General features: G+C 38.1%; 1 protein-coding gene across 3 annotated transcripts in view; it reads left to right on the top strand.

Annotated features, from left to right (window-relative positions):
- Positions 1-27,135, top strand: part of nfxl1 (nuclear transcription factor, X-box binding-like 1) — a 167,065-nt gene that overhangs the window by 61,383 nt on the left and 78,547 nt on the right. For all 3 annotated transcript variants that reach the window (XM_072568811.1, XM_072568801.1, XM_072568820.1), the window contains exons 11-15: positions 353-443; positions 6,508-6,628; positions 14,863-15,022; positions 21,936-22,027; positions 24,462-24,483. In XM_072568811.1, coding sequence (XP_072424912.1) covers positions 353-443; positions 6,508-6,628; positions 14,863-15,022; positions 21,936-22,027; positions 24,462-24,483 — 486 coding nt within the window. The remainder of the gene's footprint in view (positions 1-352; positions 444-6,507; positions 6,629-14,862; positions 15,023-21,935; positions 22,028-24,461; positions 24,484-27,135) is intronic.

Below are 27,135 nucleotides of genomic sequence, written 5' to 3'. Positions count from 1 at the left end.
TTGGGCTCCTCGGCATTTTTAAATTTATTATCATATGCTATTCTAGTATCAAAAGAATTCTGTAAACAAATTGGAGAAAAAAAAACAATAGAAGTACCAGATTGATCAGGCACTAATATACTCCTTAGGGTTATGCTACACCACCAGTTTTAGTGCTTTCAGCAGTGTGGGTTCATGCTTTTATGGTGAAGTAATTAAGTTAAAGCAAAGAATTGTAAGGGATTGTATTAGAAACCTGCAAAGTAATTTGTCCATTTTCAATTAATCTCGAATTTCAACATTTGTTTTTCTGAAATGATGGTAAGAACATTGCTTTTCACTGCTGTGAATCTCTTCTGTTCTTTGTTTTTAGTGCTGTTCTGGGAATTGTCCTCCATGTGATCAAAACTGTGGTCGAACTCTTGGTTGTAGAAACCATAAATGCCCATCAGCATGTCACAGAGGTAATTTTCATTCTTTTGAAATGCAGTTTAGTTTTATTGTAATATTGCACAATGAAAATGAAAACAACTTTCATGCATAATATTTCCAGGTTTTAGGTTAATCACAGAATTTCACGTCACAGAAGGAGGCTGTTTATCCTAACAATGCTAGCTGTCCTATAGGAACTAGCTACCTTAGTCACGCTCGATTACTCATTCCCTGTAATATTTTAAATATTTCTTACAGATTTTTGTCCACGTTCCTTGTAACAATCATGATGGAGTTTGCTTCCAATTGGCATTTCCAGACCTTAGAATTCTCTGCATTTAATTTAAAAAAAATTCTAGCCTCACTTTGTTTTTATCATAAATATGGTTGGTGACTGGTGGACTGTTATTGTCTTAGATGGCTGATACATATTGCAAATTTACCAGAATATAGTTGGAAATAAATGGGTTAAAATGTAAAGTTATTAAATAAACTTTACTTCCACTCCCTTGCGTTTAAACACTTTTTTGGCATGATTTAGTCAAAGTATTTAAAATAGTTGAGGGATTTCATGGATATGTACAGAAATATAGTTTCCTATGCGTGTGAATCCACAACAATTGCACAATTTTGAGATTGCAGCTTGATCACTCAAGAATGAATTTCACACAAGAATAGTAGAAATATGGAACTTACTCTTCAAAAGGGTTTTGGCTGTGGGTGAGTTCAAATTTTCAAACATCAAAGGTTTGTGGTACGTAAGAGTTGCAAGGGATATGATACGATTATCATATAAGGGATATGATATGAAAGGATTTTTAGTTACAATCGATCATAGCCAAATGGAAAAGCAGAACAGATTTGAGAGACTGAATAGCTTAATACTGTTTAAATGTTGCACCGTCTTCTGCACAAAACCCTGCATATTTTAAGAAAACATTAGTCTCATTTACTGAGAAATAGAATTAATATTTAAACATTTGTACTAAAAAATGACACTGAAAAACACAAGGTCGTCTTGCGTACAAACGATTTGGGATGGAAGTCATTGATTTTTGCATAAACTTTTAAAATCCACCTTTTAATTCCCATTCATGTAAATAATAAGTCTCAAATTGACCATAACTTAGGTGCTTGATTTTACTTGGGTTGGATTTATGAAGCTTGATATCCAAATTTTCAAAAGAACTGCATTCTCTACAAACATAAAAGGTATGTGTTTCTTTTCCTGATGTACATGGGATATAATTTGTACTTTGCAAATAGATTTGGCTAATGATGCAGAAACAACAAGGTCATCATGACTGCATTACAATCTGCATGGTGGTGTTCCATCGTGATTGCTATGCATTCTTTTCATTCCATGTGAACTGAAACTAATTAAAAACAACTGGCTAAAGCTATATTAAATACAACTCTTGCTTAAAGATTGATTTGAATGAAATCATTTCTTTACTGATGTTTTTTTCAGACTAATGTTATCTTCATGGCATAGCAAAACAATTTCATTGCATAAAAATGAGATACATAAGTGACAAATTTTAATAGAAGTATTTATAAGTATACTTCTTGTTCCCTGCACAGTTGTAATCTCACTATGGCTATGCAAATGCAGCAATACATCTTTGCCGTTGTATTCAAATCTTCCTGCAATAAAGGCCAACATATCAGTAACTGAGATTTTCAAAGAAAATCTAATTGAGCTAAGCATATTCCCACATGCAGCGATAGTAGGGCATCCAGAGTTGAAATTCCCTGGATGATTAAAGATATAGAGTTTAAAATGACACCGCAAAAAGAGGCTTTTGACAAATCTCAAGATCATAATTAAGGAAACGAGCAAGCTGAATATAAATAGATGGGACAATGAAAGAGGCAAAGCGAGCATAAGTATAGATTAGCAGATAACATAAAACAGAATAACTTTTAAAAATATATATATTTATAGTGCTAGCAAGGCCAGTTTTTATTGCCATTTCCAATTGCCCTGGGAAGGTCGTGGTAACTGACTTCTTGAACCACTGCAGTCCATCTCATCTGGTTCCAATCACAAGCGTTCAAGATCCTAACTATGATAATGTCATAATGGCAATATGTTTCAGGTAGGATTATGTGCAACTTGGAGGGGAATACGCATGCCATGGTATTTCTATGTTTGTGCTGCCACTATCCTTATTGGTGGTATAGATCCTGGGTTTCAGAGGTATTGTTGAAAAAACTTTGGGAAGTTTCTACAGTGCATATTGTAGATGGTGCACACTGCAGCTTGTGTGCGTCAGTGCAGTGCGTAAATGTTTAAACTAATAGATAACATACCGATCTATCAGGCTGCTTTGTTTTGGATGTTGACAAATGTTTTGAGTGCTTTGGAGTAGCACTCCTGCAGTAAGAATAGACATTCCATCAGGCACCCAATTTGTGTTTCTTCTTTTGCTTGAGAGGAATGTAGAACTGGTGCAATGCCCGCATTCGTTCTTTATAATATTAACCATTGTCTATTCTCTGTCATGCCTTTGAATGAGGTTACCCAGTTCATTGTAGCCAACAGACCCCTGATAACCTCTTGTAGTTTCCTTTATTTAGACTTAGGGCCCTTGTTTGCAACTGGACTTCACTCTCTGTTACTTTTACACTTAAAGCACCTCTTGCAACAAGATTAATTAACTCCTTCATATTGCACAAAGCTAAATCTAGGATAACCTGTTCCCAAGTTCCTCAACGTATTGGTTGAAGAAACAGTCTTCTGCAAATTCCAGGAATTAGTCCACCACAGTATTATTGCTAATTAATTGTTATGCAGATAAACGCAACAAACACGCCAAGTTCTGATGAACAGAAAAACGAGTGCCAAACCATGGAAAGGGTGGCAAAAATAAAAATGTTTTAAACAATTTTGACAAGAACAAGTGAACAACTGCATGTTAGCTGCTTAGTTTATACAACTTGATTAAAGATTTTTTAAATAGTACAAAAATATATATGGTGCTCCTTCAAAGATTATAACCAATAGTGGGGCTAAATAAATTCTATCTGAAAAGAATGCCTTTCTTCCCTTCCCTATTATTTGATTGAGGTGAAAGAATCAAAAAACACCCATGCTAAGTTGGGTTTCCTCATAATAATGGCACAAAAATAATTGCTATATAGGGGAAGTAAAGGTGAAGTCACTTTGTTACAGCTAACTCCCTTTAAGAAGTATTACAGACTTGTATATTATATTTAACTGTTACTGATTCAGCATTAGTAATGGGAAGCTCTAAAGGAGTGAGAGTCCGATACAGATTGACAACCCCAACTCTCAGCACAACTCCGACCAGAATCATTGAATTAATTTTCAATTTCCACAATAGCAAATTAAAAATGTTAGATTTATTATAAGATTAAAAGGGATAACTGCCACACAAAATCATTTCATTAAACTTAACATTTTTATTCAGAGTAAAATTGTCTTTCTCGAACATTTACTGTGCATGCCATTTACCGACATCTAATTTATGCAAAGATCACTCGTACCAAGACAGTACAAGGTGGTTTTTCATAAGAAATAACCTTTTTCTCTCCTTACAATTTGATTGAAGAAAATGGATAAAAAAAGAGCATGTTTAGAAATCAGAAATTTAGTGAAAAGGTCACTAGCGTTAACTAAATTTAATAAAGTAAAATAGATATGTAATGCAGAATTTGTCCTATTGTCATATGAATTATAGAACTATGAAATTTTATGTAAAGGTGTCTTTGTACGAAAATCATTATTCACAAAAGCCTTAGCTGTTTCAATGTTTGTTTACTAGATCTAACCTGAATGATATACAACAAATGAAAAAAAGTTTCATTTTATAATGTACTTCAAAAACCTACATAATGCCTTGCAAGGGTACATTGTTATGTAATACAATGACTGGGAATTGATTAAGAATTCCCACAGACAACGGATAGGATCGAAGCCTTGCACTCTTGCTGTTTCGAATTGTGAATGGTAGTGGATAATTAAACTAGGAAGAGCCACAAGGTAGATAATTAAAATTCTAACTGGAGGAAGAGAAGCACAAATATTCTCATCCACAAAGTTGGGGCAGCCCAGCACATTGTGCAAAAAGAAAAATGAAGCTGAAGAACCTGTGTAATCTTGAGCCAGAAGTACAAAGTGAACAATCCATCTCAGCCTCTTTCTGAGGACCCCAACATAACAGATGCCAGACATTTAATTTCATATCAAGAAATCGTTAAAAGCACCGGGTGCTTTGATAATATCAAAAATAGTTTATGGGCCCAGACAGATTGCTAGTTAAAGTACTTTTGCTTCAGAACTAACCACATCAAAGGATATGGGGGGAATGTGCATTGAGTTGGATGATCGTCAAGGTCATAAGGAATGGCAGAGCAAACTTGAAGGGCCAAAAGGCCTACTGCTGCTGCTATTTTCCATTTTCTATGCTTCCCCAATCTTAACCAAGCTTTTTCATTACAGCTACATCACTGCCATCTTCCCAACATCGAACATTCCCCAAATTTGTCTTCTCCATTAAAGGTGGGCAATTCCAAACGGATTAATTGTCACTTGTCAATTTCCTCTTGATCATCAGCAGAGTGATGATCTTTTGGAAATGCCATCAAGCAATACTTACACAACATTAACCTGTCTACACTGCTCAGTGTGACTTTGCTAGGGACACTCCGTTCCAAACTTGGGGGTTGTCAGTCATAGTGTAGGAATATCTCTGGTCACTGAGCAACTATCCTATAGAGAATCTTGGAGGCCTGAAGACAGAAAACAATAGTCATAAAATAAATGTTTTGTGGGTACTCTCAGGACATCAGACATTCATAGTGATGACTGACTGGGACACACACCAACTGCATACTGACAGACTTGTAACCCTTGTGATATTGCTCTCTAATATTGGTGGATGGCACAGAGACTGGTACACAGTACAGCATCCTACTTTCTCCTTGCAGAGGTTCCTTTCCCTCTTTCTCTGCATGACTTACTCATGTTACTCCACTGCTCCAATAAGATTACATTATTTTTTGTATTTCTTTGGTCTGCAGAAACCTCAAACCAAGTGCTTTTCCCAGCTTTGCATGAGCACAACTAAAGCTACCCAATGAGCATCTCGGCTACAACCTGAATGTCCTTTCAATATTCACAGAACAAAGTCCACTTTGGTTTCTAATAACTGTTCGTAAAGTCAATAAGGAGGTACTGCTTGCACATCCATTCGCCAATCATACTAACCTCCTGTCGCATTGGTCCACTGACATTAGACAAGAACAAGATCATAAACTTTAGATAAACTTGCTATATTCATATGGTCAGGAAATATCTATGCTTATAAACATATGAAATGATTGTATATGTCCATTGACTTTGGAAACACTTGCAACAGTTGACTCCTAGATGCCACGTGCTGCATAGCTTGCAAATAAGCATCACTTCCTGTATGTCATCTCCACAGCAGGTCTCTGTAGGGCTTTTCATGAATTTAATCTGAATTATTTTTGCCAGTGACATCTATTATTCCCAATAAAAGTAAGAAATGTTACTTCTAACAAATTTTATTATCATAATGGTTATTAAATTTCATGTTTATGATTGTCAAGACTTTCTGACCACATGAGAACAAACTTGTATAAATTTCGTGAACGTTTTCTCATTTGATTAAGCCCTTCGACAATTTCAGAAACTGTGATAAGCTTGTTTTTGATTTTAAATTGTGTTCCATTTTTAATATAATTTCTCAAAGCAGATGGAAGATTCTAGTTGGTGCTTGTTTGATGGGTAGAAATGTAAACATACTAATGATTGCATTGTAACAGCTTTCTTACATTGCAAGAGTGACTATACTTTTAACCTACTCATTGGCTTTAACAAGCTTTTATATTTCATTGGATTTGAAAGGTACGATAACAATTCCAGTCTTGATTTAACTGGCATCAGTGATGAGACTGGAGAGTCAGAAAGAATGAGGCAGTGTCTGTTTCCAAACTAAGTTGATTTTATTTTAAGTTGGAATATGTACTTTAATTTGCCATGTGTTTCAGTTGTTTACCCATGAATGAATTGTGTTTTAAGTTTTTTTTTATTGAAATTACTAGGTGCATGCTACCCATGTCCAGAGACTATAGAAATGAAGTGTAATTGTGGTGCAACTGTTCTAGTTGTACCTTGCGGCAGAGAACGTACTACCAAACCTCCAAGATGCAAAGAGCTCTGCAGGTCAGTACACATTTTTACAATTCTATCTGCAATTCAGCCTTCTGTGATCTCTGGAAATATTCTGGAAATCTTTGGAAATTGCATTTGTTCTGACTTGTTTAAGATACATATTTAAATCATGTCATCACACAGAATAACTGTGTTGTGCTGCTGCAGTAAGTCAGTCATGTTAGTGGATTTTGAGAGAGTTGTATAGATTATATTAAATTTGGATATCTGTGGTGTAGTGCAGTTGGCTAACAATTCATATCTCCGCAATTACATTTCCTGAGCAGGAATTGCTGTGATTATGTTTGATTTGTTCATGAGATGTGGGCTTTGCTGGCTAAGCTGTGATTTGTTGAACATCTCTAACTGCACAGCAATTGGGTGACTTATCATGCCATTTCAGAATGCAATATTGGTTAACCACCATTGCTTTGGATCTGGAGTCACATGTAGGCCAGAACAGGTAAAGATGGCAGATTTCCTTTCTTCAGGGAAATTGGTAAATCAGATTTTTCTTTCTACAGTGACAACAATTGTATGGTCATCAGTAGATTCCTAATTCCAGATTCTTTATTGAATTCAAATTTTACCCTATACAGTGATGGGATTTGAACCTGGGTCAACAGGATTACTGCCTTTCTGGATTAATAGTCTAGTGATAATACCACTCGGCCACTGCCTCCTCATAAGAGATTATCTCTCATTTTTTGAAACTTTAGCAAATTTACCCAATTTACCCAATCTCTCTTCTTTAAACAGTTAAGCTAATCTGGGAACAAGTCTGGTGAAACTCTGTTGCATTTCATCTATGCAATAGGGACATAGGAACAAGAGTAGCCCATTCAGCCCCTGATGCTTCTGTTGCCATTCAGTGATACCATGCTTGATCTGTGGCTTAATTTGATACACTTTTTGTCTTTGGCCCTTATCCCTTAATATCCTTTCTGAACAAAACTTTATCTATTTCAGATTTAACATTAACAACTGATTGAGCATCCACTGCCATTTGTGCGTTCCAAACTTCGACTACCCTGTGTGTAGAATTGCTTACTAACATCTCTCCTGATTGGTCTTGCACTAACTTCTAGATAATGCCCCCAAGTTCTAGATTCACTAACCAGTGGCAATAGTTTATCTTCATCTATCCCTGTTAATATTGTGAAGTCTTCAATCAGATCACTCCTTAATCTTCTAAATTCTGGCAAAAACGGACCTAATTTGTATACTCTGTTGTTGTAACGTAAGGCCTGAAGTCCAGATATGATTTTCCTAAACCTATGCTGTCGTCCCTCCTAATCTATCCTTCCTAGTTGTGGTGTCCATTTCTGCTCTGAGTACTCTGTGAAGTCTAACCAGAGTTTTGAATGGTTGCAGCATAACTTCTGCATCCTTATATTCCACTCCTCAAAAGGCCAGCATTCCATTAACTGCCTAGATTATTTTCTGTGCTTGTTCGTGATATTTTAAGGATCTATGTACCTGAAGCCTGAGGTCTGTTTGGAAAACCAACATATTTAACTTCATACCACTTAAAGTACCCTCATCTATCCTTTTTGGGTACAAAATAGATAATCTCACAATTACTGTCATTGAACACCATCTACCACAGGTTTGCCCATTCACCTACTCTACCAATATTCCTTTGTAATTTTATCCTATCATCTGCATTATCTATAGTGCTGCCTAGCTTTGTCATCAGCAAATTTGGATAGATGACATTCTATGCTATTATCCAAGTCATCAATAAATATTGTGACTAATTAATGCCCTAACATGGATGGTTGTGGGGCACCACTGATTACATCCTGCCAATTTGAGTACTTACCCATTTTCCTTACTTTCTGTCACCTGCCACTGAATTAACTGTCATGTCAGTAATTTGCCCTCTGTTCTGTGGGCTCCTACATTTGTAAACAATACCTTATGTGGCACTTCATCAAAACCCATAGACATTCCCCTGTCCACTACCTTAGTTACCTCTTAAAGGTTTGTTAGGCATGATTAACCTGTCATGATTCCGTGCTGGCTCTCCCCGATTTACCTGAACATTTCTGAGGTGTTCGGTTGCCCATCCTTGATTATAAACTCCAACAATTTCCTCACCACAAATGTTAGGCTATCTAGTCTGTAATTCACTGATATTCCTATTTTGCCCTTAAACAGCTGACTGACATGAGCAATAGGCATCTTTCCTGAGATAAGAAGAACAAAACTGCACAAATACTCCATATACAGTGTAACCAAGTTCCTAAAAAAAAACTGAAACAGGATTTCACTTCTGTTGTACTTAAATCCTCTTACAGTACAGGGCAAACACTCCATTAGCCTTCCTAATAGCTTGCTGCACCTGTATATTATCTTTAGTGACTTACCAACAAGGCTTCCTAGGTCCCTTTGTCCAACTACACTTTCCAAGCTCTTACTGTTAACATGCTTGACACATCTGTTTCTCCCATTGAAAGCCTCTCATTTTTTTCTGCATTATACTCCATCTGTATTTTCTAGCCCATTCACGAAGTTGTCCAATTCCTCCTAAGGCCACATTGCATCTTACTCACAACACACACTCCCACTTAATTTTGTATCATCTGCAAATTTAGAAATATTGCATTTATTCCCCAACCCCAAATCATTGTGATATGTGAAAAATTGGGGTCCAAATACTGATCCTTGTGATCCCCAATCATCTCAGCCTGCCGATGTGAGAATGACCATTTATTCCTACTCTTTGTTTGGCTAAAAGACAAAAACATTAATCCATGCTAGTATATTATCCACTATCCCATGTGCTTTAATCTTTTTAACCAGCCTCCTGTGGGGGACTTTATCAAAAGTCTTCATCAAATGTAACTATACCACATCCATTGGCTCTCCTTTCTCAATTTTACTATAATATCTTCAAAAAAAACACTTCAAGTTCATCAAACACAACTTCACAAAGCCATGCTGATTATGCCCAATCAAATCCGTTTCTATCAGGTGTCTGTTTATCCCATTCTTTGCAATAGATTATACTATTTGGGGGCAGTACAGCGGCTTAGTGGTTAACACTGCTGCCTCACAGCACTAGGGTTCAATTCCAACCTTAGGTGACTTTGTGTGGAGTTGGCACATTTTCCCTGTCTACTCCACTTTCCTTTCAAAGTCCAAAGATGTGCATGTTATGTCGATTGGCCATGCGAGAATTGCTCATAGTGTCCAAGATGTGCAGGTTAGGTGGATGAGCCGCGGGAAATAGATTACGAGGATGGGGGTTGGATCTGGGTGGGATGCTGTTCAGAGGGTTGGCGTGAACTTGAAGGGCCAAATAGCCTGCTTCAAAGTGTAGGGATTATATGATTTCCCATTCTAAGGCTAACAGATCTGGTCTGTAATTCCTGGTTTTCTCTTGTTTCCTCCTTAACTAAAATGATGACAGTTGATACCTTTCACTCTCCTGGAATAATTCTAGAGTCTGTAGAAACTTGGTCGATAACTACCAATGCATTAAGAACCTTTATTGCCACCTCCTTCACAATTCTGGATGTAGATCATCAGGTCCTGGCAATTTATTGACTTGCAGCCCCATTAATTTCTCCAAGATAATCATCATCTCCTCATTCTTCTTAGTCACTTGGATTTCTAATTCTCTGAGGTTCTTGGGAGATTTCTGATAGCTTCTTCAGTGAAAGCAAACACAAAGTAATTATTTAGCTTCTCTGCTGTTTCTGTATTCGCGTTATAAATTCTCGGGAAAACAAAAAAATGCTGGAGATCGCAGTGGGTCAGGTAGCATCCATGGAGAGAAAGTAAGCAAACATTTTGAATCTAGATGACTCTTCATCAGAAATCGCTTCTCGGCCTTTTGGCTCAGTATATGTGTAGCTGACGTGAAATGTGGAGGGGGCAGCATATTTGTACTATTGAGGGCTGAGGGTGGAGTTTTGGGGAGAAAAGATGTTGAAAGTTCAGATTAAATTATCAGAATGTGAGAATGGCAGAACAATGTCCAGCTGCCAGACTGGAAAGAACAAACAGTCCCACTGAGATGGGGGAAGGGGAGACATCACATAGAATCATAGAGATGTACAGCATGAAACAGACTCTTCCAATCTATCCCAACCCAATCTAGTCCCACCTGCCAGCACCTGGTCCATATCCCTCCAAACCCTTCCTATATATATATACCCATCCAGATGCCTTTTAAATATTGCAATTGTACTAGCCTCCACCACTTCCTCTGGCAGCTTATTCCATACATGTACCATCCTCTGCATGAAAAAGTTGCCCCCTGGTCTCTTTTAATATCTTTCCCCCCTCACCCTAAACCTATGCCCTCGAGTTCTGGACTCCCCCACCCCAGGGAAAAGACCTTGTCTAATTACCCTGAGTTTCTATAAGGTCACCCCTCAACCTCTGACTGTCCAGGGAAAACAGCCCTAACCTATTCAATCTCTCTCTATAGCTCAAATCCTCCAACCCTGGCAACATCCTTGTAAATCTTTCCTGAACCCTTTCAAGTTTCACAACATCTTTCTGATAGTAAGGAGACAAGTATTGCACGCAATATTCCAACAGTGGCCTAACCAATGTACTGCACAGCTGCAACATGACCTCCCAACTCCTGTACTCAATACTCTGATCAATAAAGGAAAGCATACCAAACTCCTCCTTCATTATCCTATCTACCTGTGACTCCACTTTCAAGGAGCTATGAACCTGCATTCCAATGTCTCCTTGTTCAGCAACACTCCCTAGGACCTTACCATTAAGTCCTGCTAAGATTTGCTTTTCCAAAATGCAGCACCTCGCATTTATCTAAATTAAACTCCATCTACCACTCCTCAGCCCATTGGCCCATCTGGTCAAGATCCAATGTGTCAGGTGCATTGTTTGTTTTCAGCATGTGCAGTAATTTGCTTCTTTTAAATTCTTCTGATTCTGCCTGTCAAGGATAAATATTTGTTTTAGCCAAATATTTGATTTTGAGATAGCTATAGAAGCTTTTACAATCCATTTTATGGTTTTTGCCAAACAGCTTTCATATTCTTAACTTGTTTTCTTTATTGGTTTGTTGCTCCTCCTTTTTTGAATTCTGCAAACCTCCCAGTCCTCCGAATGACTGGTACGTCTGGCAACTTTTTGGCTTCTTTCAAATGTTATGCAATCCTGAACGACCTTTCTTAGCCAAGGTTGCCTGACCCTTTTTTGAGTTTTGCACCTTGAAGGAATGAATGGTTACTATAAGTCATGTAGTAATTATGTTAAAACTATACATTATTTGTGTACATTCATGCCTTTAAATGTATTTTTCAGTCCCTCTCTGACTTCATAATTTCTCTTATTTGACTTTTACATTTTTATTTTTGGAATAAGCCACCTCACTTTCAACCATCATGTAAAATTCTATTATAATATGGTCATATCTGTAAGGGCTCTATCTGCAAGCTTGTTAATCATCAGCTTTTTTTTAATTACATAATACTTGCATGTCTGGTATGGTATGCCCTGTGGTTGGTTCCTCAACATATTGCTCTGACACACTCCAAAAATACATCCTCCACAGCTTTAATGCTCATTAGTTTATCCAGTCTAGTGCAAATTAAAGTCATCCATGATGCTCTGCTGCCCATGGTACATGTTTCGTTCATCTTCTGATTATTACCATGCCTTTGTAACTTCCATAACAATTTCGCAGGAGGAAATCATTGCCAGTATTGACCATTTAAAATAAAATGCACTTGAGATTGTAGGATCTCTTGCTGCTGCATTGTATAAAAGAGTATACTTGACCATTGTCTGTTTCTTTTTCCACCTTTTATTTAATTGAATAGAAAAGCATGACTCCATCACCTGTTACAAAGCAGTTTTGGCTATCAGAATGTCAAGGCCAGAGTTGCAAGATGTCTCCTGTGGAGCATAAACATCAACATAGACATGTTTGAATGAATAGTCCATTTCTATGCTGAGTTCTACATAATATGAAAAAGACTTTGGATGGGCACACAAAGGGCTCTGTCATTCCACCCCCCCCCCCCCCCCAAACAATGCCTTAGTATTATATCTCAAAATATATTATCCCATCATTTTTCCTTTTTGTTTTATCAGATGTCCTTTTAATCCTTGGTTTGGAACATAGAACAATACCGCGCAGAACAGGCCCTTCGGTGCCGACCTGTGAACTATTCTCAGCTCGTCCCCCTACACTATCCCAAAATCATCTATGTGCTTATCTAAGGACTGTTTAAATCTCCCTAATGTGGCTGAGTTGACTAATTAGTAGGTAGGGCAGTCCACACCCTTATCACTCTGTGTAAAGAACCTGCCTCTGACATCTATCTTAAATCTATCACCCCTCAATTTGTAGTTATGGCCCTTGTACACACTGACACTACCATCCTAGGAAAAAGACTTTCATTGTCTCCCCTATCTAATCCTCTGATCATCTTGTATGTCTCCATCAAATCCCCTGTTAGCCTCCTTCTTACCAATGAGAACAGGTTCAAGTCTCTCAGCCTTTCCTCATAAGACCTTTCCCTCCAGACCAGGCAACATCCTGGTAAATCTCCTCTGCACCTTTTCCAGTGCTTCCACATCCTTCCCAAAATGTGGGGACCAGAACTGTACACAATATTCCAAATGTGACCGCACCAGCGTTTGGTTTGGACTTGTTACTAACATCATGAGCAAGTTTGCTTCTTCTGTGCTGATCTATTTTTCTATAATGCCCTTAAAGATCATATATAACCCACAAGCTTGCTCGTGGCTTCACCTCTGTATGATGAATCAACTGTTCTCATAGTGAAAAATAAAATTCTGATAATGGAGATTGAACATTTCCAATACATTTGAAATGAATAATCATCTGCTATCTCTCAGCTGCCCCTGTTCTGCAGAGATAGAGGTCTTGTGGCATGTGGTAACATCCCTACCTCCAAGCCAGAAGGCCTGGGTTTGAGTCTCACCTTCCTCTGATGTATCAAACATGTACCAACAAGTTGATTTAAGAAAAGTACATCATTGACATATAGTCACCTATTTTCATGATTTATTTAATGATGGAGCAGGCAAGAGGGACTAACTGGTTACTCTGCATATAATTTAAATGTTTGTATGTCTACTGAAATGCCTCCATTAATACTATCAATTAATTGTGCTCAGTTAAGAACCCCCTGGAGTTTAAAGGTGCATTTAATTGTCTAACTCTGCAAAGAAATTAATTTTGTTTTGTTTCTAATAATCATCCAAGATTCTCCTCCATTGTGGGGAAACCCCATACAAAAGTTTTGTTCAATGACTTCATTCAGCAAAGTGCTGGAAGAATTCTACCAGTTAATGTATGTTCAGGAAGAGAAGAAACATGGAAGAGATATGGCTGTATGAAAAGAAAAATCTGTTCAGCTAAATAGGAAGCTAATTTTGGCCCCTCCAATGTTATTTATGAAGAGTTACAAGGAATGTGAATTGCTGTGTAAGAATTGTGATGTCATGACGCATTCATAATTGTATAGCCTGTTTCACTCCAATCTCATAATCAGAAAACAGTAACAAATCACAATTAAATAATCTGAAGTAGAAGCACTTGTATGCATTCATTTTTTTTTCAAATTATAAGCCTGTTACTTCTTTCTAATTACATTGATCTAGAGTTACATGCAGCTACCAATCAAGTAACAAACACCCTCTAGCAATAGTTCAGAAAAGCAGCAATTTTACACTCTTCAACTTTGTAACCTTGAAAGTGGTGTCATTTCAGAAGGGACATTCAAGATATTTTAGATGTATGATCTTAATGTTTACTACATGGTATTAAATGCCATATTATAGAGTGGATTCAAAACAGTTATAAGTACAGAAGTATGTAATTGAACACATTGTATCTGTGCCAGATGTCAGCAACTCATCTAGTCCCATTGCCCCCAAGCCTTTCCCTGCAGCCTTAACAATTCCTTTTCTCAAATAATGATCCAAGTCATGGTTGAAACTCCCCTAAGACCTGTTTTGTTTTTTTTGTCAATCGCCTTAAATCAGTTCCTTCTGCTTCTCAATCCTTTCACCAGTAAGAACTGTTTCTTTCCATCTGCCATGACCTGATCCTTCATGGTTTTGAAAACCTCTCTCAAATCTTTACTCAATCTTCACTTCAAAGCAATGTATCTCTTAACAAATCAAAGAAAAATTATCAGTTGTGCTTTGTTTTAAAATAAACTAAATAGTAAATTATCCTATTTAAGCTTTTTGAAATGTTTTATTACTTTTCTCTCTAGGCAACCACCGACATGTCATCATGTGAACAGAGAAAAACACCGATGTCACTTTGGTTCGTGCCCTCCATGCAAGCAGCCTTGTCAGAAAAAGCTAGCTAAGTGCACACATCTTTGTCCTGCAACATGTCATGATGAAGTACTTGTCAAGCAAGCAAATTCAGTAAGCATCTTTAAATAGAGTTAAACTTTGAGGAATTGCTGAAAGTTGGTTTGGTCTTTAACAAAACAAAAATTCCGTGTGTTTCAGTGAACTTTATTACTGGCCAGGCTCTGGAAGGTAGGACACCTGGAATAGCATTTGAGAAAGCAAAATTTAAGGTGCAGAACCTTGTGAATGATGAGACTTAAAGTTCTGTGTGCGGCTTTCATTTTTATTGTGCTTGCAGATGACTTATCCGTTTAATTTTTGAAGAACTAATCATTGTATCATTTTTCAAGCAGACAAATGCAAAATGAGCATATTAAGTGTGTTTGTGTTTTAGTTTTTGAATCAGATGACTAATGTTCTGTAATTGGTTGCAATTGAGCTTTTATACTGATCTCTTTTTCACCTGAATTCTAAACCTGCCCTTTTTCGCAACAACTGCGAGTTCTTTTCTCCTTCTATGAAATTTTTTCTGTCATTATTATGTTCTTTATTATCACAGGCTATACTTGACACTTTGCATCACATTGGATTGTAGAAGAGCCACACATTTATTGGAACAATATTATTTATCAACTACATTCTTCTACATTCTGCCATCCAATTTACTTTTGAAAGAGTGCTACATGAGAGAAGGATGGAAAACCATACAATTTGCTCTGCCATTCAATTAGAGCATGCACATCTGTATCTCAACTCCATTTGCCCACTATTGACTGACATTCCTTGATATTAAACAAATAGATATCAGTTTCAGTTTTAGTTTAAATTGACTGAGCAATCTGGCCATGGTCTGTTTCCGTGCTGTTCATCTCTATGACTGTAAATGGTCATAGATTATGTTAAAAATAAGACAATGTAAAGACACTGGAGAAAATAAATTAGGTATATTTTAGTCATAAAGATGTACAGCATGGAAACAGACCCTTCAATCCAACTTGTCCATGCTGACCAGATGTCCTAAATTAATCTCGTCCCATTTGCCAGCACTTGGCCCAAATCCCTCTCAATCTTTATTATTCATATACCTATCCAGATGCCTTTTAAATGGTGTGATTGTACCAACCTTCACCACTTCATCTGGCAGCTCATTCCATACATGCACCACCCTTTGCATCAAAATATTGTCCGTTAGGTCCCTTTTTAAATGTTTCCCCTCTCTCCCGAAACCAATGCCCTCATAGTTCTGGACTCCCCACCCCAGGGAAAAGACTTTGTCTATTTATCGTATCCATGCCTCTCGTGAGTTTATAAACCTCTATAAGGTCACCTCTCAACCTCTGACGCTTCAGGGAAAACAGCCCCAGTCTACTCAACCTTTCCCTATAGCTCAAATCCTCCAACCCTGGCAACATCCTTTGTAAATCTTTTCTGAACCCTTTCAAGTTTCAACATCTTTCCGATAGGAGGGAGACCAGAATTGCGCACAATATTCCAACAGTGGCCTAACCAATGTCCTGTACAGCCACAACAATACCTCCCAATTCCTATACTCAATACTCTGACCAATAAAGGAAAGTGTAACAAACACTTTCTTCGCTATCCTATCTCCCAGCAATTCCACTTTCAAGGAACTGTGAACCTACACTTCAAGGTCTCTTTGTTCAGCAACACTCCCCAGGACCTTACTATTAAGTGTATAAGTCCTGCTTTGATTTGCCTTTCCAAAGTGCAGCAACTCACATATATCCATTTGCCACTTCTCAGCCCATTGGCCCATCTGATCAAGATCCTGTTGTACTCTGTACTCTGATGTAACCTTCTTCGCTGTCCACTACACTGCCAATTTTGGTGTCATCTGCATACTTACTAACTATACCTCCTACGTTCACATCCAAATAATTTATATAAATGGTGAAAAGCAGTGTACCCAGCACTGATCCTTGTGGTACACCACTGGTTCACAGTCTGAAAAGCAACCCTCCATCACCACCCTTTGTCTTCTATCTTTAAGCTGGTTCTGTATCCAAATTGCTAATTCTCCCTTTATTCCATGGGATCTAACCTTGCTAACCAGTCTATCATGAGGAACATTATCCAATGCTTTACTGAAGTCCACATAGATCATGTACACCTCTCTCCTCCTCAATACTTTTTGTTTCTTCAAAAAACTTAATCAAGTTTGTGAGACATGATTTCCCATGCACAAAGTCATGTTGACTATCCCTAATCAGTCCTAAAATTTCCAATTACATGTGCACTCTGTCCCTCAGGATTCCCTCCAACAACTTGCCCATTACTGATGCCAAGCTTACTGGTCTACAGTTCCCTGGCTTTTCCTTACCACCTTTCTTAAATAGTGGCACCACGTTAGCTAACCTCCAGTCTTCTGGCACCTCACTTGTGACTATTGCTGATACAAATATCTCGGCACGAGGCTCAGCAATCACTTCCCTAGCTTCCCACAGAAGTCTAAGGTACATCTGATCATGTCCTGGGGATTTATCCACTTTTTTATGTATTCTAAAACATCCAGCACCACCACCTCTGTAATATGGACATTTTTAAGATGTCATCATCTATTTTCCCACATTCTGTATCTTCCATGACCTTCTCCATATTAAATACTGATGCAAAATACTTGTTTAGTATCTTCCCCCATTTCCTGCGGTTCCACACACACCGGTTGCCTTGCTTATCTTTTTGAGGGACCCTATTCTGTCACAAGTTACCTATTTGTCCTTAATGTATTTATAAAATCCCTTTGTATTCTCCTTAACCTGATTTGCCAAAGCCGTCTCATGTCCCCTTTTTGCCATCCTGATTTCTCTCTTAAGTATACTCCTACTGCCTTTATACTCTTTTAAGGATTCACTTGATCTCTGCTGTCTATAACTGACATATTTTTCCTTCTTCTTCTTAACCAAAACCTCAATTTCTCTAGTCATTCAGCTTTCCCTACACCTACCAGCCTTTCCTTTCACCCTAACAGAAACATACTGTCTCTGGACTTTTGTTATCTCATTTTGGAAGGCTTCCCATTTTCCAGCCTTCCCTTTACCTGCGAATATCTGCTGCGAATCAACCTTTGAAAGTTCTTGTATAATACCATCAAAATTAGCTATCCAGTTTATCCTTTTCCATCACTATTTTAAAACTAATAGAATTATGGCCGCGAAGTACCCCCCCAGACACCTCAGACACCTGCCCTGTCTTATTTCCCAAGTTTAGGTCAAGTTTTGCACTTTCTGTAGTTGGCACATCCTCATACTGAATCAGAAAATGTTCTTGTACACAATTAACAAATTCCTCTCCATCTGTTGAGGGTGTGATTGATGGGAAATGCTCATCCTGGAGTTCAGTTACTAGTGGTGTACCGCAAGGATCTGTCTTGGGGCCACTGCTGTTGGTCATTTTTATAAATCACCTAAATGAGGACATAGAAGGGTGGATTAGTAAATTTGCAGATGACCCTAAAGTCGGTGGAGTTGTGGGCAATGCAGAAGGATGTTGCAGGTTACCGAGGGACATCAATAAGCTGCAGAGCTGGGCTGAGAGGTGGCAAATGGAGTTTAATGTGGAAAAGTGTGAGGTGATTCACTTTGGAAAGAGTAAAAGGAATAGAGAATACTGGGTTAATGGTAAGACTCTCGGTAGTGTGGATGAGCAGAGAGATCTCTGTCCATGTGCAAAGATCCCTGAAAGTTGCCATCCAGGTTGATAGGGTTGTTAAGAAAACGTAAAGTGTGTTAGCTTTTATTGGTAGAGAGATTGAGTTTCAGCCATGCGATCACCTTGTAGTTGTACAAAACTCTTATGCCACCACACTTGGAGTATGGCATACAGTGCTGGTCATCGCATTATAGGAAGGATATGGAAACATAGGAAAGTGTGCAGAAGAGATTTATCAGGATGATGGTCTTATGATGAAAAACTGAGAGACTTGAGGCTGTTTTTCGTTTGAGAGAAGAAGGTTAAGAGGTGACTTAATTGAGACATACAAAATGATCAGAGGATAAGATAGGGTGGACAGTGAGAGCTAGTTTCCTCGATTGGTGATGGCTAGCATGAGGGGACATATCTATCACTCCTCAATTTAAAGCTATAGGACAGATGTCAGAGGTAGATTCTTTACTCAGAGTAATAAGGGTGTGGAATACCCTGTCTGCAACAGTAGTAGACTTGGCAACTTAAAGGACATTTAAATGGTCATTGGATAAATATATGGTCAATCATGGAATGGTGTAGGTTCGATGGGCTATAGGTTGGTTTCAAGGTTGGTGCAACATCGAGGGCCGAAGGGCCTGAATTGTGCTGTAATGTTCAATGATCTATCTAAACCCTTAACACTGTGGCAGTCCCAGTCTATGTTTGGAAAGTTAAAATCTCTTTCCGTAACCACCCAAATATTCTTACAGATAATTGAGATCTCCTTAAAAATTTGTTTTTCTCTTTCCCTCTGACTATTATAGACAGACAATAGACAATAGACAATAGACAATAGATGCAGGAGTAGGCCATTCTGCCCTTCGAGCCTGCACCGCCATTCAATATGATCATGGCTGATCATTCCTAATTAGTATCCTGTTCCAGCCTTATCTCCATACCCCTTGACTCCACTATCTTTAAGAGCTCTATCCAATTCTTTCTTAAAAGAATCCAGAGACTGGGCCTCCACTGCCCTCTGGGGCAGAGCATTCCACACAGCCACCACTCTCTGTGTGAAGTAGTTTCTCCTCATCTCTGTCCTAAATGGTCTACCCCGTATTTTTAAGTTGTGTCCTCTGGTTCGGCACTCCCCCATCAACGGAAATATGTTCCCTCCTGCCAGAGTGTCCAGTCCTTTCATAAGCCTATACGTTTCAATCAGATCCCCTCTCAGTCTTCTAAACTCAAGGGTATACAAGCCCAGTCGCTTCAGTCTTTCCGTGTAAGGCAATCCTGCCATTCCAGGAATTGACCTCGTGAACCTACGCTGCACTCCCTCAATAGCCAGAATGTCTTTCCTCAAATTTGGAGACCAGAACTGTACACAGTACTCCAGGTGTGGGGAGAAACAAAGGAGAAACAAAGCGTTTACCAAATCTGCATTTATGATTTAACTGAGTCCCTAATGTTCTAGTGAATTTGTGCTGCAACCCCTTCAATCGTGATTTGCTTTGTTACCTATCATGCCACAAACTAAATGAAACTTATTGCTCTAGTCAGGATCTAACCAGAGCTTTAAACAGTTGGAATATATCTCTCTCCATTTTACACTCCAACTCCACTTGAACTAGCAACCAACATTTGATTAGTTTTTTATACCTGTACTGTAGCTTTTAGTTATTTCCGCTGATGTGCACTAAAATATCTTTGCTTCTTCACAGTTTCTAGTTTCTTGTCATTATAAAACTACTTGGATTTGCCTTTTCTGTATCCAGAATGAATTACTTTGGTCATATCCATGCAGAACTCCAATTGTCACTCACTTAATATGCCCTTCTATAATATCCTATTCCCATTTGTGTTGCTTACTATGTTACTTATTTTGCTATCACCAGCAAGCTTGGATGCAGTCCTCTTTGTTCGTTCTTCCAAGTTATTAAATATGGTGCAGATCCCAGGAATATGGACAGCATCATCGGCCTTGTAATCCAGAACCCCAGGCTAATTGTGAAATTTGAGTTCAGACTTTTTAAGAAAAAATTTAAGTTAAATAGCAACCAGGTAGCCACTATTGATTGTTGTAGAAATCTATCTGCCTCACTCATGTCCTTTAGGGCAGGTAATCTGACAGCTTTACCTGTAACTCTAGTCTCCCAGCAATATGTTTGACTCTTAACTTCCCTGTGGGCAATTAAGGATCGGCAATATACGCTGCCCTAGCCAGTGACACACTTCCCATGAATAAATCAAAAACAAAACCAGTTGTAACACCTGCCCAGTTAGAGTGTGGACCTTTATTCTCATGCTTGGTTTCTATGTCTAAACTAATTTACAATTTACCATGTTTGCAAATAATCACTTGAGGGAAGCATGGGGAAGAAAGAAATTCTACATGGTGAGGTAAAGTGAACGAGCTTAGGCAAAATGGGGAATGAAAATATTTTGAGTAAAAGAACTTACATTTATTAAGTGTCTCATTTTTGTTGGCTCCACCCAGGCTTTATACAAGTAATTATTGTTGAATTGCAATTACTGGTTAGACCTGGAGGAGACAAATGACTGACAAAGAGAGTATAAAAGTGCGTTGGTACTTGTAAGATATAATGTTTATGATTAGGATGCAACATTCATGTACTTGATTTTCTTGTATGAAGGACAAGATTTTAAAAAGTAAGTAGATGGAAGCAAGACATTTGCAAGGCACAATCAAGACCAACATCTTATTTTTCTAAGGGGATTATTCTTGATAGAAAGATAAATTTAATTATCTTTTGTACTTCAATCAGCACAGATTGACATTCTATTTTCTTCACAGAAATTTTGAATTTTAGTACTGCAGCTTGCAAATAGATTATTGTGACACTATAATTTCAAATTAAATATAGAAAATAAATTGAAAAGAACTAGTTCAAGCTTAGTGATTAGATTAGATTACTTAGTGTGGAAACAGGCCCTTCGGCCCAAGTCCACACTGACCCTCCGAAGAGCAACCCACCCAGACCCATTCCCCTCCATTTACCCCTTCACCTGACACTATGGGCAATTTAGCATGGCCAATTCACCTAACCTGCACGTTTTTGGACTGTGGGAGGAAACCGGAGCGCCCGGAGGAAATCCACACAGACACTGGGAGAATGTGCAAACTGCACACATACAGTTGCCTAAGGCGGGAATTGAACCCAGGTCTCTAGTGCTGTGAGGCAGCAGTGCTAACCACTGTGCTGCCCAGTTTTTTAATAATTTTTAAAATATCTATGGCACAATTTTTTTTTAAAACTAATTATAAGCTATATACTGAGTAGTAAAAATTACAGTTATTCATATCTCTTATATGCATTAGCGCCAACCTGCAGGACCCTGGGAGCAACGTTCTGAACCAACTTTTATTCGAACTGCAGTACCCTGCCCACCTTGTCTGACTCCTATTCCAATGTAAGTACTGATAATGATTTGTAACTTGCATTTGAACTACTTCAAATAACTCTGGAACCTAATACTTGCAGTGCGTCTTAGCACATCATTGTATCTTAAAATTGTCTAATCAAAAAAGTTCATTTTTCAAATTCCAAATGTAGTTTAGTTTGTTTTTTGTTTTTAAGGTCAATGTGATAACTTTCAATTACTTGGTGGTTGTAATTTGTGTATTCCGAAATAGGGCTTTTGTGGTTAAGATGTCATTAAGCTTGCTCTTGCATAGCAATGTTTTTCTGAAGGCATTTCATTTAAGTTAATATTCTGAAACAAAGGTTTTGCTTCCATTATTTTCACTTTCAACATTTCTTGCTATTAAAGGCAATTCAGTAAACTAGGTACTCCATTGCATGTGATACCATTTTCATTAAACATACCGTAATTAATGGGAAATCCTCTGTTGTTATGTGAAACTTTGTCAGTCAAAAGATGCAATTAACTTTTACTGTAGTAAATACTTGCATTTATTTGATATCTTCAAAGTAGAAAAGAGGGAATAGGCATTGAGCTTAGAATAAGAACTCACATCCATGTCTGAAAGATGTTTGTCATTGTTTCCAAAGACAAAAATTTCAGTGTGAGGTGCTGCATTTTGGAAAGGCAAATCAGAGCAGGACTTACACATTTAATGATAAGGTTCTGCTGAACAAGGAGGCCTTGGAATGCAGGGTGATAATTCCTTGAAAGTAGAGATGCAGGTAGACAGGATAGTGAAGGCAGCGTTTGGTATGCTTGCCTTTATTGGTCAGTGCATTGAGTATTGGAGTTAGGAGGTCATGCTCCGAATGAACAGTACATTGGTTAGGCCACTTTTGGAATACCGCGTTCAGTTCTGGTCTCCCTGCTATAGGAAGGATGTTGTGAAACTTGAAAGGATTCAGAAAAGATTTAGAAACATGTTGTCAGGCTCTGAGGGTTTAAGCAGTAGGGAGAGGCTAGATAGGCTGAGGCTCTTTTCCCTGGAGTGTTAGAGACTGAGGGGTGACTTTAGAGGTTTATAAAGTCATGAGGGACATAAGGTGAATCAAGGTCTTTTCCCCAGGGTAGCAGACTCAAAAAATTAGAGGGCACAGGTTTAAGGTGAGAGGGGAAAGATTTAAAAGAGACCTAAGGGGCAGCTTTTTCACACAGAGGGTGGTCCTTGTGTGGAATGAGCTGCCAGAGGAAGTGGTGGAGGCTAGTACAATTACAACATTTAAAAGGCATTTGGATAGGTGTATGAATAGGAAGGGTTTAGAGGGATATGACTCAAATGCTGGTAAATGGGACTAGACCAATTTAAGATATCTGGTTGGCATAGACAAGTTGGACTGAAGGGTCTGTTTCCATGCTGTCCAGCTCAATGACTCTAAGTCAAAGATTTGAGTAGGTTGTCCCAGAAAGTAAAGGTCGTTTTGGTCCTTCAAGTATAAAGGAAGGAGGATGGAGATAAATTAATTTTGGGGGGATTATACACACTTTAGTCCTGAGCCTAAAGATCAAATTTAAAGTATTTAAGGATAACAGCAAAGTTGGAAGTAATATTTCGGCCGAATGTGCACTGGACAGGTCATTTGTACGCTAGTTCAAGGTGCTTGGAAGGTTGAAGACGGAAGGACCTTGGTCATTTTGAAATTTGATAACTTCAAACCACAAGTACATGTCAGCAGAGAAGTTGAGGGAGTGGCAAACTGGATTTCAGAGATGGAAATAAATAGCCATGGTGATTTCAGATGTGAATGTTATCTAGGTTTTAAATCTCACAGGGAACCTCAAATTTGCATGGGCTGATTCACCTTACTTGAAGGGATATTGACAAAACACGGTACAAGAAGAAATGTTCTAAACCTTGCTTGTAAGAGTGGATTTTAAAGAATATCTTGAAAGAATAAATATGGTGGATGAACGGGAGTTTGGGCAGGAAATTACATAACTGGAAATGTGATGATTGTTCTGACAGTAATGAAATGAGTTAGGAGGTTGGAGCTAATGGTGTTTGGACCGAGAAGACTGGAGGCCATTACAGACATCTGGAAATAAAGGAGAAGGAATAAGAAAGATAAGATGTATGATTTTAAATATGTAGCACCTATTCAGGTCAGCAGGAGAGGTGTGATTGGCAAATGAGACTTACTGTGAGATAAGATGCACATAGTACACTTTTCAAGTTGAAATTTATGGAGCGCAAACAATGGGAAAATCTATCTGACTTTGGAGAATAATCTGCAGTGGATAATCTAGGCTTTCATTTTGTCTTTTTTCTGTTATTTCTGGTTCATTTGGATAATCGGAAGCATAGTCATCAAATAAACCCTTGCAATAATTTCATATGTGCGATTCATAGATATGCAAACAATTACTAACATTTTTGTTTGACTTTTAACTTTTTGGTATAATTTGCTATTTTCTCTTGCAGGGCTTGTCTAGGAAAACATGAGGTGAGTCCAAAAACAACTCTTTATGGTAAATATGCAGTTAGGCATTTGATCAATCAAATTTCAGTGTGGTTTTCTCTGTTGTTGCAGCCTGGTCGTTGATGAGATCAGATTTTCACAGAAGTCAGTTAATCTTATTGATTCAATTTTCTGATTTCTGAGGCAGAGGCCTGAGAGAAATTAGTGTTCATGTTGAAAAGAAACTTTGAATGTATTTCATGTCTTAATTTGAATCTCACCTTCATTTCAGTGGGACATTATTGGTATTTTAAAATATGCCAGATGTCATTGAATATAAATTGATCTGCGAAGTTCCAAATGCTGTTGCATAAAGTTTAAATATTTTCTAGTAAATATATTATCGAATTGTTTTCCATTTATTAAAACTGATAATGATCTTTGGCCAAGTTTATGTTGTGTGTTACGTGATTCTATGTACTTTGCATTGCATAGATGAAACACAATTGCTGCTGAAGGGATGCTTGTTCAGCTGAGAGCACACTTTATATTATTGACTATGATGCCCCAATTTATCAGTTTGTCCTGTGTTTAGTTTCATGATTTTGCTTATTTAATCAATAATACATATTATTGATTTTACTCTTTATCAAGGTCATTTGATGTGGAGGTACAGTGGGCAAAGTCAGAAGTTACATGAGACCAGTTATAGGCCAACAGGTTTATTTGAAATCACAAGCTTTCATGGTGCAGTCCCTTCTTCACACCTTGTGAAGGGCTGTGCTCCAAAAGCTTGTGATTTCAAATAAACTCTAACTATAACCTGGTGTTGTGGTACTTCTGACTAAGACCATTTGAGATTGAGGTGGAAAATTATGTTCAGTTTTTAAAGAAAAGCCTTAAAGGTGGAGGATCTTAGAATTTTTTCCTGGTTTATGTTTCAGCCATTCTTCGTTAAGGCAACGGTAGTAATGCTGAAGTTGCCCTCCGGTTAGCAAGGGGAAGGATACTGCTCCTGAGTGGAAAATATGCAAGGCCAATAGCCATGGACATCAATGAGTTTAGATATGCTACACAACATGATAAACTGATTTTCTGCACTTAGAGAAAGAATGGCCCTTTAGAATGGGGTGCCGGTAGGGTTGATACTATGGAACTATATGCAAACAAAAGGCGGTGTTTACATGGGGAAAATGTTGGTAGAAGAGAGTAGCTAAATTTATGGGGTGAATAGCACATTCAGAAATTCTGATGTGGTACGGTCAGATGTTTTTAATTTGAGAAGTAGATTGAAAAGCACACTTACTGCACCTCGAAGCAAGAGGAGAGACCAGTTTGAGTAACTCAAATATGACAACATTTAATAGATCCTTGACATTGAGTAGCCTAATTGTGAAAATGTGAATGAATATTAAGTCTATTTTAATTTGAATTCTATGGCAACATGTTTTACTGTTCAAATTTTGCATTCATGATGATCAAGATCTACTGGAACTGTTGCTTAAGTATCACCAAAGGATGAAACTTAAACTAATTGCTTTACACTGTTAATTGGCAAACAGGGTGCTATCTACAATTACTGATGTTTTTATTTGTTGCCTAAGACTGCATTCTTTACTTCCTAATTTGGTAGTTTTTTATTAATGTAAAAAAACTTTTATTGCCCTGCAATGGTCAATTCTTCCCATTAACCTCATTAAACATTTTAATATGGTTGGTCACACACAATTTTCCCCTTTGAGATCCATGCTGATAATCGAGACTATATTTCTGAATTCTAGCTATACTTCTCTCTTGTTAGTAAGGTGTGAAATGAATACAATAGTTAGATTGAAAGAAGTACAACTAAACTGCTGATGGGACTTGGACGTGACGAGAGAGGGAATAAAAAGGCAAGTGTTACACCTGGGAAGGTGCTATGGGAAGGTGAGTTAGTGTTAGGAATGATGGAGCAGTGGGTCAGAGGAATTAGCCCACATGAAATGTTTACAATGGTGGGGAGGGGAAAATACATTTGGAGTTGGTGGAAATGGTGGAGGATGACATTTTAAATGTAGAGCTTGGTGGTGTGAAACTTGAGAACAAGGGGAACACTATCAATATTCTGGGGAAGAGGAGAACAGGTGAGGATAGAATTATGGGAAATGGGTCTTATACAGCTGAGGGCCCTGACAACCACGTGAAAGGGAATCCTCTGTTGAGGGAAAAAGACAACATGTCAAAGCCACCCATGTGCAAAGTGGAATCATCAGTATGAGAAGGACTGGTGATATATTTTCAAGACAGGATAGTATTTTGGAGGAGAGCTTGCAGGTGGTGTCATTCCCATGCATCTATTGCCCTTGTCCTTCTGGGTGATAGTGGTTACAAATTTAGTGAAGATAGTGTTAAATTAGATTTGATGAGATGTTGTAGTGTGTGTCATGATATGATATACACTGTGGCCACTGTGCATCAGTGATGAAGGGAATGAATATTGAAAATGATACTTGAGCTTCCAGTCAAGTGGGCTGCTATATCTTGGATGGTGTCAAGTGTTTTGATTGTTGTTGGGGCAGAACTCATCCAGGCAAGTGGAGAGTATTCCATCACGCTCCTCACTTGTGCCTTGTAGATGGTTAATAGGCCTTAGCGAGTTTTGAGGAGAGTTTTTTGCTCAGTTTGAGGTTCTGGATGTAGGTTTGCTCACTGAGCTGG

This window comes from Chiloscyllium punctatum, chromosome 1 (assembly GCF_047496795.1).
Source record: "Chiloscyllium punctatum isolate Juve2018m chromosome 1, sChiPun1.3, whole genome shotgun sequence".
Classification (NCBI taxonomy): Eukaryota; Metazoa; Chordata; class Chondrichthyes; order Orectolobiformes; family Hemiscylliidae; genus Chiloscyllium; species Chiloscyllium punctatum.
The sequence above is the reverse complement of the archived record's forward strand: the minus strand, read 5'-3'. Positions and strand labels throughout refer to the sequence as shown.